The sequence below is a fragment of the Pagrus pagrus genome, assembly GCF_965226575.1.
Source record: "Pagrus pagrus genome assembly, chromosome: 21".
In the NCBI taxonomy this organism is placed as follows: domain Eukaryota; kingdom Metazoa; phylum Chordata; class Actinopteri; order Spariformes; family Sparidae; genus Pagrus; species Pagrus pagrus.
The window spans coordinates 16,643,097-16,656,881 of NC_140208.1; the positions used below are offsets into that span (position 1 = coordinate 16,643,097).

The window sequence follows — 13,785 nt, forward strand, 5'->3', positions numbered from 1 at the left end:
ACAGACGTCAGGGTTTCTCATCAGATTATTGTATTTCCCTTTCCTACCATCATCCTCCTTCCCCTACATTTTTCTTCCAGGAACACTGATGATCCTGAAGTCGGCCTGCAGCTACAATGCCAGCTACATCGACCGCCTCATCTCAGTGTTCATGCGCTCACTGCAGAAGATGGTGCGGGAACACCTGAGCCCCCAGCAGGCCAACCCAGGGGTTACCGAAACCAACACAGGTACACAGACAGATGTGAATTCAGTCGGAAAATATATACCTTTTTATATAACAGCATCAAGAGTGATCATATACAAATGTATAAATAACATACAGTATATATGGATAGCTTTGAATTTGATTGAGTCAGTCCACCACCAATATAAAAGAGATTGTGACTGCTAAAAACACTAAAACTACAACTAATGACCTATTTTTGTTGAAAACATTTAAAAATTAACTAAACAGATTGTTTTGACATTATAATGTCTATGTACTGTGTTGCAGAGATTGCTACCAAAGTTAGCATGCTCCCAAGCTCCCAGTCTGAACTGCTGGCTGCATGGCTAACTGAGATAACTAGCCAATGGCAGTTACAGTTAGCAGCAGTTAGCAGGAGTATGAATTTGACAGGTGGCTAAATATTACACTCTTTAAGAGGGACAATGGTTGGCTGGTCGGCAAAACCAGCAATGAAACATCACTCTAGCATGAATTTAAAACCGAGCAAACACCCATGTCTCCACACCAGCCGTAACACATTCATAAAAATTGCGTTTACTGGCAGTAGGTCACTGATTCCACAGTCAGACGTGCCTCACTACCCCCATAAATCCCAGTATGCCTCAATTATTTAACCCAGTTCTTGAGTTCACGGCACCTGAGACACAATTAGAGCTTGGATATTCCACCAGACATCAACTGCCATTTCAGTTATTCTGCAGGGCTGTAGTTTCAGCTGGCTCACGTTATCAGGAATGCTAGTGTGCGTACCTTCCCCAATCCTGATCCAACAAGGGGTGGACTGTGTGTGAGGCTAGTCATACACAGGCACACTCACACAGTGACCTTCCTCAGACTCAGTTAGAGCTCAGATATCCAGTGTATCTCAGCAGTACCTGGCTCCATACAAAGACCGTATCAAAGGTTCTATATCAATTGCCACAGCTGTGTTCTCAATAGCTGACTTGGTGAGGGGAGATCCACTCTTCAGATAGTCTGGTTTCACAGGGAATGTTTCACAGGGTAGTTCCCACCCTGTTTTGTCTCTTAGTCTCTCACAGGAGAAGGCAAACAGATGGTCACCTTGTGCTGTTTTGCTTTTGGTTTGATAGGGGAGTCACTGTTTGATGCTTGACAACTTGCCTTGTGTGACAGTGAGGGTAGAGAGAAGAGGTTCACAAGTTTAAGTGTTGCTATTTAAGTTGTTTAGCTTTCTCGTGACTATTACAAAATTTATCACGGTTCCCTGTTCACTTTCTTCTCTGAGCCTGGCTCCACCAGGTTTAAAGAAGTCAGGCAGTACATAATTCCTGTGGCTACTCCTCAGATGGGAGGTAATGGCTGTAAGATGCTATCAGTGCTTTAAATGGGCCCCTAATGACTATATCGGGAAACACAGACATTTACCCTCCACTAGGCGCAGTTATAGTCACTAAGACCAAAGGCTGTCTGACCAGAAAGGCCTTTGCCTCTCAAGATTGTTCATGTCTCGCTAATCTAATAAGCTTAACTGAAGTAGTTCCATCCTGATTGTATTGAAACTGTTTAGTTGTATTTCTACTGCTATCACTATATAAAAAAACTAGAGCATGACTCGCATAGCAAAATGCTGAATTGGTGATCTGAGTATAAATGTGTTCTAAACTCGGACACAAGGTAAGACTTTTTATCTTAGAGCGCTTAGATTTAAGAATAATGCAGTGGTTTTGCTTCCTTGGTTAATATTGACAAGCTCAACTTCAGTATTTGTGCAAAAACAAAAACGAACGTCAACAAATACTTCCTACTGGTATTAATCCTTAACTTGATAATAATGTGTTTCTTGGTAGCTAGTTTGTCCCAGTCCTGCTTCTGACTGTTGGCGTCTCTCCCCTCACAGTGACCAGCGAGCTGGTAATGCTGAGTCTCGACCTGGTGAAGACTCGACTGTCCGTCATGAGCATGGAGATGAGGAAGAACTTCATCCAGGTCATCCTCACGTCGCTAATCGAGAAGTCGCCTGACCCCAAAATCCTCCGCGCTGTGGTCAAAATTGTCGAAGAGTGGGTGAAAAACAATTCTCCCATGGCCGCCAATCAGGTGAGGAGGCTTTTCACGCTGAGACAGTTTCTACAAATATAACGCATGGAAACAATTGGAAATGCGTGATTCAGCAGATAATCGCATTATTTCTTTGATAATATTAGGTGTGAATCAGAGTACTGATTCAGCAAAGGAGATTTTACAAGGCATGAAACCTTTGGACAAACAACAAGCAAAGCACATTTTTCTAAACCTAGCGAGGTCGATATTAGCATAATGCCCACAGAGGTGTCTTTGGTCTTTATTGTCTTTTAAGCTGTGGAAGGAGAGCAAGCTGTAAAAGGCTGAGGTGGACAGAGAGATGTGGATACAAGAAAAAAAAGATTATCTGCGTTTTTTATTTTCTCCCCTCTCCTTGTCCTCTGTCTCTTTCTGTTATCTCTCCTCTCTAACCGCTACCTCTCTCCAGATGCCCAACCTGCGCGAGAAGTCCATCTTGCTGGTGAAGATGATGACCTACATAGAGAAGCGTTTTCCCGATGAACTTGAGTTAAACGCCCAGTTCTTGGACCTCGTTAATTACGTCTACAGGTAATTACCGCCATTCATCACATGGCCAAATGGCCGTGCCACCTGACGCCGATGCCGCCCTTGCATCCATCTTAACAAGAGGGGGGTTAAGGTCGGGGGTTTGAGGTGGGGGAAAGACACAGGAGGTTGGGTCAAGGAGCGAAGGAAAATGATGATGAAGAAGTGTACCCTTCATCATTTTTAAGAAAGGAGGTAAAGGTAGAGAGATGGAAATGGTTACAATAAGTTGATGGTAAGTGGAAGCTAAAAAATGTAATAATAGAAATGGAAACTGTAGGTGGAAAAGGTTGGGGAATAGAAGTGTGGCATCGTGCAGGAGAGGTCAGAAAGACAGCAGGTAGTGATGGAGATGGATAATGTGCCAGGGTCTTTCACAGGGCTACAGTAGTGTCAGGACTCGTGACAGGACACACAGCAGGTGGAGGCCAGAGGGGAGAGACTGTCTTAGTGACCGCTATTCATCAAACCATGGCACTCTTTGTCTTCCTGTCTTACACACAAACACATTTAATCAGCCAAATGTACCCCGCATCTCTCCGCCACATCTGCTCCACATGTCAGAAGATTTAAAAATGAGCCGTAAAGCTATGATGGACAGCAAGTAATGATAATGGAATGACAAAGCAGCTGTGCCAGAACAATATGTGAATAAGAGAATGGTGCAATATGCAGCTGTGGTAGCCTCGCCTTTGTTGTTACTTCTATCCCACCTTCCCTCTCTCCTTCTGTTATGTGAATCACACCCATGAGGCCCATTAAGTGCAGCCGGATGATGTAGAAATGATGGCTTTTTTTATTTAATGCGTGACCATTAGTGCTTTACTATTACTGCTTTCTCCACGTCAAACTACTTCAATTTTGCACAATATTCAGTGTAAACTGCCATCTCCTCATGCATCAGTGATCCCCATGACTGAATGACACGGCTGTTTAAACATGCCACGTTGCGTTTGGATATTGCTATAAGACTACCTTCTGTGTTTGTAATATGTTTGGAATCCTACCTACCTGTCTGCCTGCAATGTTTGCAAACGCCACCTTTTATCCCAAGCAAGCTTGATTAGATTGTATTCTGTTAATTAGCAGTGATAATTATGTCTACAGTTACACCGAAATACCCCCCAAAATTGGTCTGTAAATATCCTTTATTAGTATTGTTTGATTGCTACACATGCAGCTATTCTGCATGAAAATTCTCTTCCTTGCTCAGAAACACATTGTAATGATATTTACTAATATAAAGATGAAGTAAAAGTCATAAAAACGTAAAGAATATTTCAAACATTCTGAAAGTGTTGTGCCAGTTTAAGCGAGTATTGGCATGCATCACCTCTATCCTCTTCACATGACGCTGCCATTAGTGCCACTTTGTTTGTTGTCAGTGCAGTTGAAGCTGCATAAAAGTTACAAAATAAGAGAAGCTTTGGCAGAGAATTTACATAGAGAATTTCTGATACTCAAGACTTTCAAGGAACACGAGTTTTTGACACTGACACAGATTACGGTTTTCAAACAAAGTTGAATCAGCATCAGAACTGAATATGATAAGCTTCATAAATGTGGAATCATCGCGGGGTACAGATGCTCCTGTTACTTCAGTGTGTTCTTTATTGTTGTGTTTGATATTGTAACTTGTTTTTCACAGTTGTCTCACAGTAGTTTTGACTAGTACATCATTTCCGTGACTGCTTTCAGTTCCAGCAGATGTTCTAAGTGAATTAAATTTTTTATTATCGACAAAACGCCTGTGTTCTGCCCTTATGAATAATGCAGCGTGCAAACACTGAAATAATTGTTTTGTCTATCATATTACACAGGGATGAGAGCCTCTCAGGAAGTGACATCACATCCAAGTTGGAGCCAGCCTTCCTCTCAGGGCTTCGCTGCACTCAGCCACTAATCAGAGCCAAGTTCTTTGAGGTGTTCGACACCTCCATGAAGCGCCGTGTCTATGAGAGGCTGCTCTACATCTGCTGCTCTCAGAACTGGGAGGCCATGGGCAGCCACTTCTGGATCAAACAGTGCATAGAGGTAAACAGAGTGCTGCCTCTGATCTTTCAGCGAGCCTCTTAAGCCTTTTATCCGGCATTAAAAAGATTGTATTGTTGACGCATAAAACACGCCTTTCTTTTGTCTTTTTTCCCCCTCCACTTTCAGCTAGCCTTTTGAGATGCCTGTCACTCATTTACTGTCACTGATCACGTCTTGTACTTGTGTGTGTGTGTGCTTGTTAGCTGCTGCTGGCAGTGTGCGAACGAAACACCATCATCGGCACCAGCTGCCAGGGATCCATGCTGCCGTCTATCACAAACGTCATCAACCTGGCCGACAGCCATGACCGCGCCGCCTTCGCCATGGCAACGCATGTCAAGCAGGAGCCGCGTGAGAGGGAGAACAGTGAGACCAAGGAGGAGGTGGGACACACAAACAGACCCACACACACAATACAATGTGTCATGAGACATGCTTTCTCACATAATTTAGCACATTATCCCATTAGGAACGTTGCATACTGTGGTAGGCAGACAAGATTAAAGCTTTTCTTCCTTGCTCCCTCTTTTAAAATTAGCGGCTGCTCTCATTTGCCACCCATTACTTTCAGCTGTTGATGGTTAATGTCCCCTTTCAAAAATGTGTCTTCTTTCCTTTGTGTCCAACGTGAAGACTAAATGTCAAAGCTCTCCCACAAGATGATTTTTTTCTTCTCTTCTCTGGCAGGATGTGGAGATAGACATAGAGTTAGCTCCAGGTGACCAGACGGCCATCCCCAAGAGTAAAGAGCAGGCCGAGAGAGATGCAGGCAACCAACTTCACATGCTTACGAACCGCCATGACAAGTTCCTCGACTCTCTACGGGAGGTCAAGGTAAGGTTGGTCCTCCTGAAACAAGCATATACTCTGTCCTTCAGTTCAGAGTGAGCTGAGGAGAGTGATATATCTAACCATTATGAGGAGTTTTCAAAATGACCCTAATTACCCAGAGGTTACTACTGACAATATTAGAGAAAGCAGCCTTTCTGATGTTTAACTTTGAACATATTTTCCCTCATCTATAGTGTGCAGAAGATTTTTATGATCCATGATCCTGCTGATTTTTATTCTAGCTATAAAATCAGGAACTGATTATTACCAGGGACATCAGTCAAATACAATTAACCGCCCAGTAGGATAGTAAATCAGCAGTGCTCTTGAGTCCCGAAGACAAGGATTAAGAACACTATTGCCTTGCTGAGTCAGCAGCTGTCATCTTTCTCTGCTTTGTGTTAGACGGGGGCTCTTCTGAACGCTCTGGTCCAGCTTTGTCACATCTCCACTCCGCTGGCCGAGAGGACCTGGGTTCAGCTCTTCCCTCGCCTCTGGAAGATCCTCTCTGACAGGCAGCAGCATGTAAGTATTACTCACTGGCCTCTGTGTAGTTACACCCCAAGCAGAGGAGCACAGAGCCAGGTAACTTCTGAGTCTGATTGTTGCGGTTATATAAGTGACCAAATTATTTTATGTTCAAAATGTGGGAATATTGTGTTATTCCGTCTTCCCATTTGCACGAAAGTTACAGAGGCAGAAAGAGGGGAGCGGAGGTAGTAAAAGAGCTGCAACAGAGGCGAATTGACCTCTGTGTGTAAGGATAAGCCGGCAGCGTGGGACAGGGGAATGACGGTGTAATGACGTTTACAGTCTGACAACATATTTCGAAAAATGTTTTACCTTGCCATGACGCAGCTTGCAAACTGTGCAGCTCTTCCCAGTACATACAATCTAAAATGTGTTCCTCTGGTTGGAAAATCCAAAATGCCAATTTGGTCACTTTTAGAATATAAATACAAACAACAAACAAAGCATACTTATCTCATCTCTTTATCACTAGTTTGTCTTTTTTTCATTCCTTACAAACACACACACACACACACACACACACACACATTCATCCACTCCCTTTATCCTTTTCTGTATCTTATCAATGACGTTAGCAAGGAGACTGTAACTCTGACCTTGGCCATCCCATTTCTGTCTCAAAACGTGCAGTTCCACTTAATGAGGACAGATTCATTTATGCTAAAAATGGAAACGAGAAAACTGAAGGAGGAAAGCTATAATGAGTTTAACGAACCAGATGCATATAGAGTATTTTGAGACTTGTTGAAAGGCCTTGATTTGAAGTGATTGAGCTCTTAAACATCTGAAAGACGCAGTCAATAAAAAGATGCCTTCAAAATGATGATATTTTCTGCCTGTGACAGGCATGAAGTCACAAATATGTCACATGTTTATTCTGATGCCTGGCTCAGCTCTGTGTTTAATGCCACCATTACACCATTTAAATTTAGGGGGGGAATAGGGTTATGACTGCTGCTCGCTCAGGCTTTATATCTGTGGGCTGATTATTACATGAGAATGATAGAAAAGCATATTCCTCTGAGGAAGGAATTTACTTCTGTTCACATATTGGCCTTCTCCACCACCAGCCTAATTAAAGTGACCATCAAGGCATTAATTATTCCGTTCTGTCAACGGGCAGTGAAAATTATATTCATTACCAATACATCATTTATTTCTGAGTGTGTGTCAGTCATGATTATCAGAGCAGTAACTCCATGGTCACGCTCAAAGTCTGTTCTGCAGGCGTTGAGAGAGAGCGGCCAAGTGCTCTTCAAACATGCAAATAATTTTTTTTTGTATTACCCTCGTTTAAGATGAAAAAATGAAAAATAGTTATTGACTGGGTTAAATAATTGCAATCACTTCCATAACATCAATATTTTCCTATATTGATTATTTGCTCATACATGTATATAAAATCTTGTAGTCTGAATGCAGAAGCGGGCTGAAAACAATGTATTATTCCCAGTCATCTCACCTGTTTCCTCCTACCTCTCTTACTGGAAAAAGGCATCACATTGCATCACATGCATGCAACAGAATGCCTTTATCAATATGCTATATCAGTGCACTAGTGCTTAAGTGTAACTGGGTAGTTTGATGAGCCCTCTATATCCCCACCTCCAGGCATTGTCAGGAGAAATGAGTCCTTTCCTGTGCAGCGGCAGCCATCAGGCCCAGAGGGACTGCCAGCCCAGTGCCCTAAACTGCTTCGTGGAGGCCATGTCCCAGTGTGTGCCTCCTATTCCCATCCGCCCTTGTGTGCTCAAGTACTTGGGCAAGACGCACAACCTATGGCTACGCTCCACTCTTATGTTGGAGCAGCAGGCCTTTGAAAAGGGCCTCAGCCTGCACAGCAAACCCAAGCAGAGCACTGAGTTCTACGAGCAGGAGAGCATCACACCACCTCAGCAGGTAATGTACTTAGATTTGGAGTTGGCAGCATTTATTTATTTTATGACTGATCAAAGGTCTTTGAATTTTGCATAGTTTTGAAAATTGACAATCATTGTACAATGTAGTGTTTTGTCGAGGGCGTTTTTGTCAGGAAAATGCAAGCCACAAAAACTTCTTTTTATTTATCCTTGTCTTCCACAGTAGAGGATCTTGAAAATACAGTTGTCATGTGTGTGTTGCAGCTTCGTGTTTAAAGCTGGCAAATCTGGCTCTTATACTGTTTGAACTAGACTCATTAGCAAAGCTGCTCTCACTCAAAACTTTCCAATTTGTTCTGCTGCCATCCACATTTTGTTCTTCTCTATAGGAGATTTTGGACTCCCTGGCAGAGCTCTACTCTCTGCTCCAAGAGGAGGACATGTGGGCCGGCCTGTGGCAGAAAAGATGCAAGTTTCCCGAGACCGCCACAGCCATTGCCTACGAACAGCATGGCTTCTTTGAGCAGGTGAGAGAAAGCATGGCCATTTTGAAATGTATACACTGTTGCCAATTTATTGGGCTCACTGTCCTACAAATAACTCCTACCTCCATGAAGGTGTTATTCAACTTCAGGGTCATCACGGAGGCTTTAAATTGTATCAGATTTTACTGAGAGATGTAATAATTTCTCAAATGAAGGCGGACAAACTGTGTGTTGAGGCAGGCATGTTGCGCTATTAATTATTTTATTACCCTCAAAAAGCCTGTGCTAAAAATTTTATGTGTCTGTTCAGGCCCAAGAAAGCTACGAGAAAGCAATGGAGAAGGCTAGAAAAGAGCACGAGAGGAGCAACGTCTCCCCAGCCATCTTCCCTGAATACCAGCTCTGGGAGGACCACTGGATACGGTAAGATTACTGGAACAGAGAAGATGCTGTTTTCCCAGAGGGCAGTCTATCTTACATATCAAGAGAGCTAGCAGAGCACAAAACCACAGTGGGATTTTACTTTAATACCTTCATATATATCCTGTGCACCATTGATCTTATAAACCAGATAACATATAATCCATTCATGACACCAATTATACAGCAGGGCTTTCAGAAACAATATTTGAAGAATACAGTAGACAAACTGAATTTCTGTATGATATATATTTTTCAACCTTTTCTTTGGAGGCCTAGATATAATTTTTATTCATAAATGGCATAGTGCTGTCACTGGGAAAATAGGCATCTGTCAGCAGGGAAAATTCCATCAAATCCATTTTCTTGTGATGCATCTGAGTTAAATGACTGCTTTATAACAACTTGCCACAGTATAGGATGACCAGTGACTCTCCCTGTTGTATCTGCCTGTTTAAAAAACATTATTATTAATTTACATCAGGTCCAATATTACGTGTAGTTTACCTCCAATATTTGGCATATTCTGTAATTCAAATCAAATGGAGACACACCTATATGGGTGAAGAAACCATAAAGAGCCTGTGCAAATGTTAAAAACCCTGAACGAAATTTGTAAAGCCAAAATGACAGAGGTAAACCTCCCACAGGGACAGCCCTAATGAAGAACTGTGAATTGGACTAATTAAAGGATACATTTTACTGCAAAAACTTAATTAGCACAGCTGTAGCACATTTAAGAGCCTAACTTTTCATCTCCCTCGTCCCCATGTCCAGCTGTTCTAAGGAATTGAACCAGTGGGAGCCGTTGACAGAATACGGCCAATCTAAAGGCCACTCGAACCCTTATCTCATGCTCGAGTGTGCTTGGAGGGTTTCCAATTGGGCCGCCATGAAGGAAGCTCTGGTACAGGTGAGGAGCACAGTCACCATGTGAAAATGTATTCATGCATGGATTTCACATAAACACACACCTACATACATGAGCGCTCTCACTGTCTCCCAAAGGTTGCAGTAACCCCCAACAGTTTGACAGAAAATAGAAACTGTAACCACAAGTTCTCACTAACAAAATCACAGACGCAGTGGAGCCTCTAGGCGTGAACCCGTTGAACCGGAGACTCGACTCCTTTTCTCTATTACATTCCTGGTTTCCAGTACAGTGCTACAGCCCAGGCCTCGTGTCAGTGTGAAGTATAGTAACTTGATATTGGGACCGTCCGGCAGCTCCACAAACCCACACCTCCACGGAGGAAGAGAGAGCTGACTGTAAAGCTGTGGAAATGCAGTATAGCTGTTTGGCCTGTTAATTTATTGGCCTCATGTTTCCTAAAACAAAGTGAAGACGGGTGGCGAACGCGTGATAGTACCTTGCATATAACAAATACTCCTGCTTTGCTCTTTCAAGGAGACTTGGAACCAATCCATTGAGCCGCTCTGTCCTAAGGTGACACCTAATTAAATTGTCTGGATGGCCGCACCGACTCCGCTGTATCCCTTCCTCTGTGTTTCATTCCTTCCCTCCTCTGTGTACCCATTTCTCTTTCTTTTGTCTCTTACTTCTCCAACTTCTCTTCCCTACTTCTTTTTGTCATTACTAACCCTCTCCACATCCACCTCCATCTCTTCATCCCTCGCTCTGCAGCTCTGGATTTAGCGGCTAATATTTACGACAGCTGTGCGCGTGAATAATTACCCTGGCATCTGCTGGAGGGTGATTTGTTTTATGGCGGAGGAGAGGAGCAAGGCTTTCAGTTGCCTGCCTGCCCACTGCTCACCACCTCAGAGGCAAAGTCCAAATGTCCCCCGCTTTCAATTAAAGCTGGCTCTTGATAAGGGCGGCCCTGTCTCCAGGATATTCATCAAGTGTCACCCCTGATAAGTGCGCTTTGACCGATCACTGTAATTTTCTCCAACATCAGAAGAGCTTACACAAATACACACCTAGGCTTTCTCACTCTCTTGCTCTTTTCACTCTTCCTCTTTTTGGTCTTCTCTCATTCTGTCTTTCTCGTATTTGCTCATGAACACATAACAGCAAACCGCAGGTTTGACGTATCAGGCTCCCCTAGGCTGTTGTTTGTTTAGTGTTAATGCATTCTGCGTTTTAATCAATAGCAGGGCCGTTTCCTCTCCTCCGCTTTCGTGTCAGACTCGTCAGGTTGATTAGTCATTAGTACGAAAGTCCTGCTGAAACCATTCAGAAAATGAATTAGAAACTGTATTGTTGTGTATTTGTCCAAGCACTAAATTATGCAAGGAAAGTGTCATAGGCCCTTTTCCCTCAGATGTTTACATTTAATTAAAACTGCCATGCTCCTTTCTGTTTAACATCATAGGAACAAACAGAAAAACAGCATATCACATGCACCAACTGTGTATCTGTTTCTAGTGAATGTCACCAATTCCTAATGGATTTTAAGCTTTAACTGACTGCTGCCGTCAGTCAGTTGATCCCAAAAGAAAAATGCAAGGCTGCTGCAAAGTTATATTTTGCATGCAGAAATCTACACAGTGAATTCTAATATCATTCAATCTCAACAGGAAGAAATCTTTTTTGTCTACAAGTACACTGAGAAATAATAAAAAAAAGAAAATTATACGGTATGATTACCTTAAACAAGATATTCATTTGAGGAGATGTGTAGGCTTCTCACAGCATGTCTGCAGGTCCTTAAGAAGTCTTAAATTATTTTTTCCTAATTATTAGACCATAAAAAGTCAATAAATAGTCCTAAATTATAATTTGTGAGGTCTTAATTACCACAAACATTTGATTGAATTTCATTTATCCATCTTTTAATTTCTTTTGATCAAACAGAGTCAGGCTCTTCTGTGTGACAGTGTTACAAATCTTTAAACCTACCACTGAACCTCATACCATCGTTTTACTTTTTACTTGCACTAACCTGTTGGCAAGATGTAGATGAATCCACTCCAGTAACCATTTTCCTAAATATGTAAAATTTACCTGTAATGGGACCAAATGCATGCTACCTGCCTTTATACATAACTGCAGTAATTTGTCCAAAGGCAGTCTTAAATTTGGTTAAAAATGTGTTTGAAAAGGTCTCAAACAGCATTAAATTGAAGTGTCTGACACCTGTAGACACTGTCTCAATATTTGATCCTTTCAATTTTTAATCTCAACATTTAATCCTGTGTGCTGCCGGTATGAATTTTGCAGGGAAACTGATGAATTGCTTTAAAACATAAAAGGGCAAGATGAGGCTATTTTCCAGTGCAAACACAAGTAAAGCTTGATTTTCTGGAGGCAGGAGATGGTAGAATAAGTTCGACTGATGGAAGAATCAAATTACAGCCCATTTATGCTCTTCAGATGAACGCAGAGACGAACGAGCAAAATTCAGAAGACGGATATTAAAACCACTGCTGTAGTGAGACTCAGCAACCTGGATATGATCTCATATTTTTAGTGTAGATTACCAAGATACATTTACCCTTTCATAAACAAATATTTATTATATTTAGTCAGTTTTATTTTTATTTTTTTAAATGAATATGAATTGGTGTTTAATTTGGAGCCGGACCGAATCTGGATTTTTGGGGCTTATGTGGAGACCAATATTGGAGAGTAGTCTAAATCAATATATTGGCCAACATTCTTTAAATATCAGTGTATAAATCCCTCGAAGTAGATCCCTCAAATTAAACACTTGTGACAAAGATATGTAATGGATGCAGGATATTTTACAGTTTATCAATAAACAAAATGACATCAGTGCAGTAAACTTTACTGGGAATCTAATAAGTCTAAATTACCCAAGCATTTTATTTCCGCATTATGTTCTGTTTGAAAAAAGTTTTCACATTGCCGCATAAACAGTATATACTGCATACATTTAGATACCAGTACAGCTGTGATAGGCCAATATCAGCTGATAAAATCAGGCTCTAGTTCAAATGTGAAAATGGACTTTGTTTGAATTTCCAGGTGGAGCTGAGCTGTCCTAAGGAGATGGCATGGAAGGTGAACATGCACCGAGGCTACCTGGCCATCTGCCACCCAGAGGAGCAGCAGCTCAACTTCATAGAACGGCTGGTGGAGATGGCCTCCAGCCTGGCCATCCGCGAGTGGAGGAGGCTGCCGCACATCGTCTCCCACGTGCACACGCCGCTGCTGCAGGTCAGTGTCCAAAATGCACAAAGAGGATTTTTTTCTTTTCCTCTGTTGAAAGGCCCCATTTAGACTGACACAGCAGTCAGGAAGCCGGGAAGAGCGGTGAAGAGGAAGTCAGTTTATTGTGATAAGCACTTGAAGAGACGCATGTCGAGAGATCATCAGTAGCCGTGAGACGTTGTGTTGTTGAGTAACTGCTGATAACGGTCTCTATCTCTCTCTAGCTCTCTCCATTTTATAAAATTGAGATAGATGATTAAAAAAAAATCAAAAAACCTTTAAGCCTCTTTGATTCCACCACGGGAGATTACAATAGACAGGGGCAAAGATGAAAAAGGAGAAAGAGGGGAGACTTAGGCTATGGAAATTGAAAAAGGTAGAGTGAACAGAATGTGGCGAACACGGGGAGAAAAAGAGAGAGAGAAAGAGAAGAAGAGAAAGAGAGTTAGTTTAGGATGGCTGTAATTACTTCCCTGCCATCAGATACCATTTGATTAAATACCTGCAGCAGAATTACATTTACATGATGAATGGGACGGTCTGAATGAAGGTTAGAAATGGGCCATCAGCTGATATTAACAGATAATTGTGAAAAATATTGTATTGCCTAATTTATTTTGTTTTGGGAGATTTGATTTCGGAGCGGGGGGGTTAAGTCTTCAG

General features: G+C 42.1%; 1 protein-coding gene across 2 annotated transcripts in view; it reads left to right on the plus strand.

Moving 5' to 3' along the window:
- Nucleotides 1-13,785, plus strand: part of trrap (transformation/transcription domain-associated protein) — a 79,551-nt gene that overhangs the window by 36,933 nt on the left and 28,833 nt on the right. For both annotated transcript variants that reach the window (XM_084341897.1, XM_084341898.1), the window contains 12 exons: nt 81-230; nt 2,091-2,290; nt 2,703-2,824; nt 4,642-4,855; nt 5,059-5,238; nt 5,543-5,689; nt 6,092-6,211; nt 7,829-8,116; nt 8,466-8,603; nt 8,872-8,984; nt 9,759-9,894; nt 12,937-13,128. In XM_084341897.1, coding sequence (XP_084198023.1) covers nt 81-230; nt 2,091-2,290; nt 2,703-2,824; nt 4,642-4,855; nt 5,059-5,238; nt 5,543-5,689; nt 6,092-6,211; nt 7,829-8,116; nt 8,466-8,603; nt 8,872-8,984; nt 9,759-9,894; nt 12,937-13,128 — 2,000 coding nt within the window. The remainder of the gene's footprint in view (nt 1-80; nt 231-2,090; nt 2,291-2,702; nt 2,825-4,641; nt 4,856-5,058; nt 5,239-5,542; nt 5,690-6,091; nt 6,212-7,828; nt 8,117-8,465; nt 8,604-8,871; nt 8,985-9,758; nt 9,895-12,936; nt 13,129-13,785) is intronic.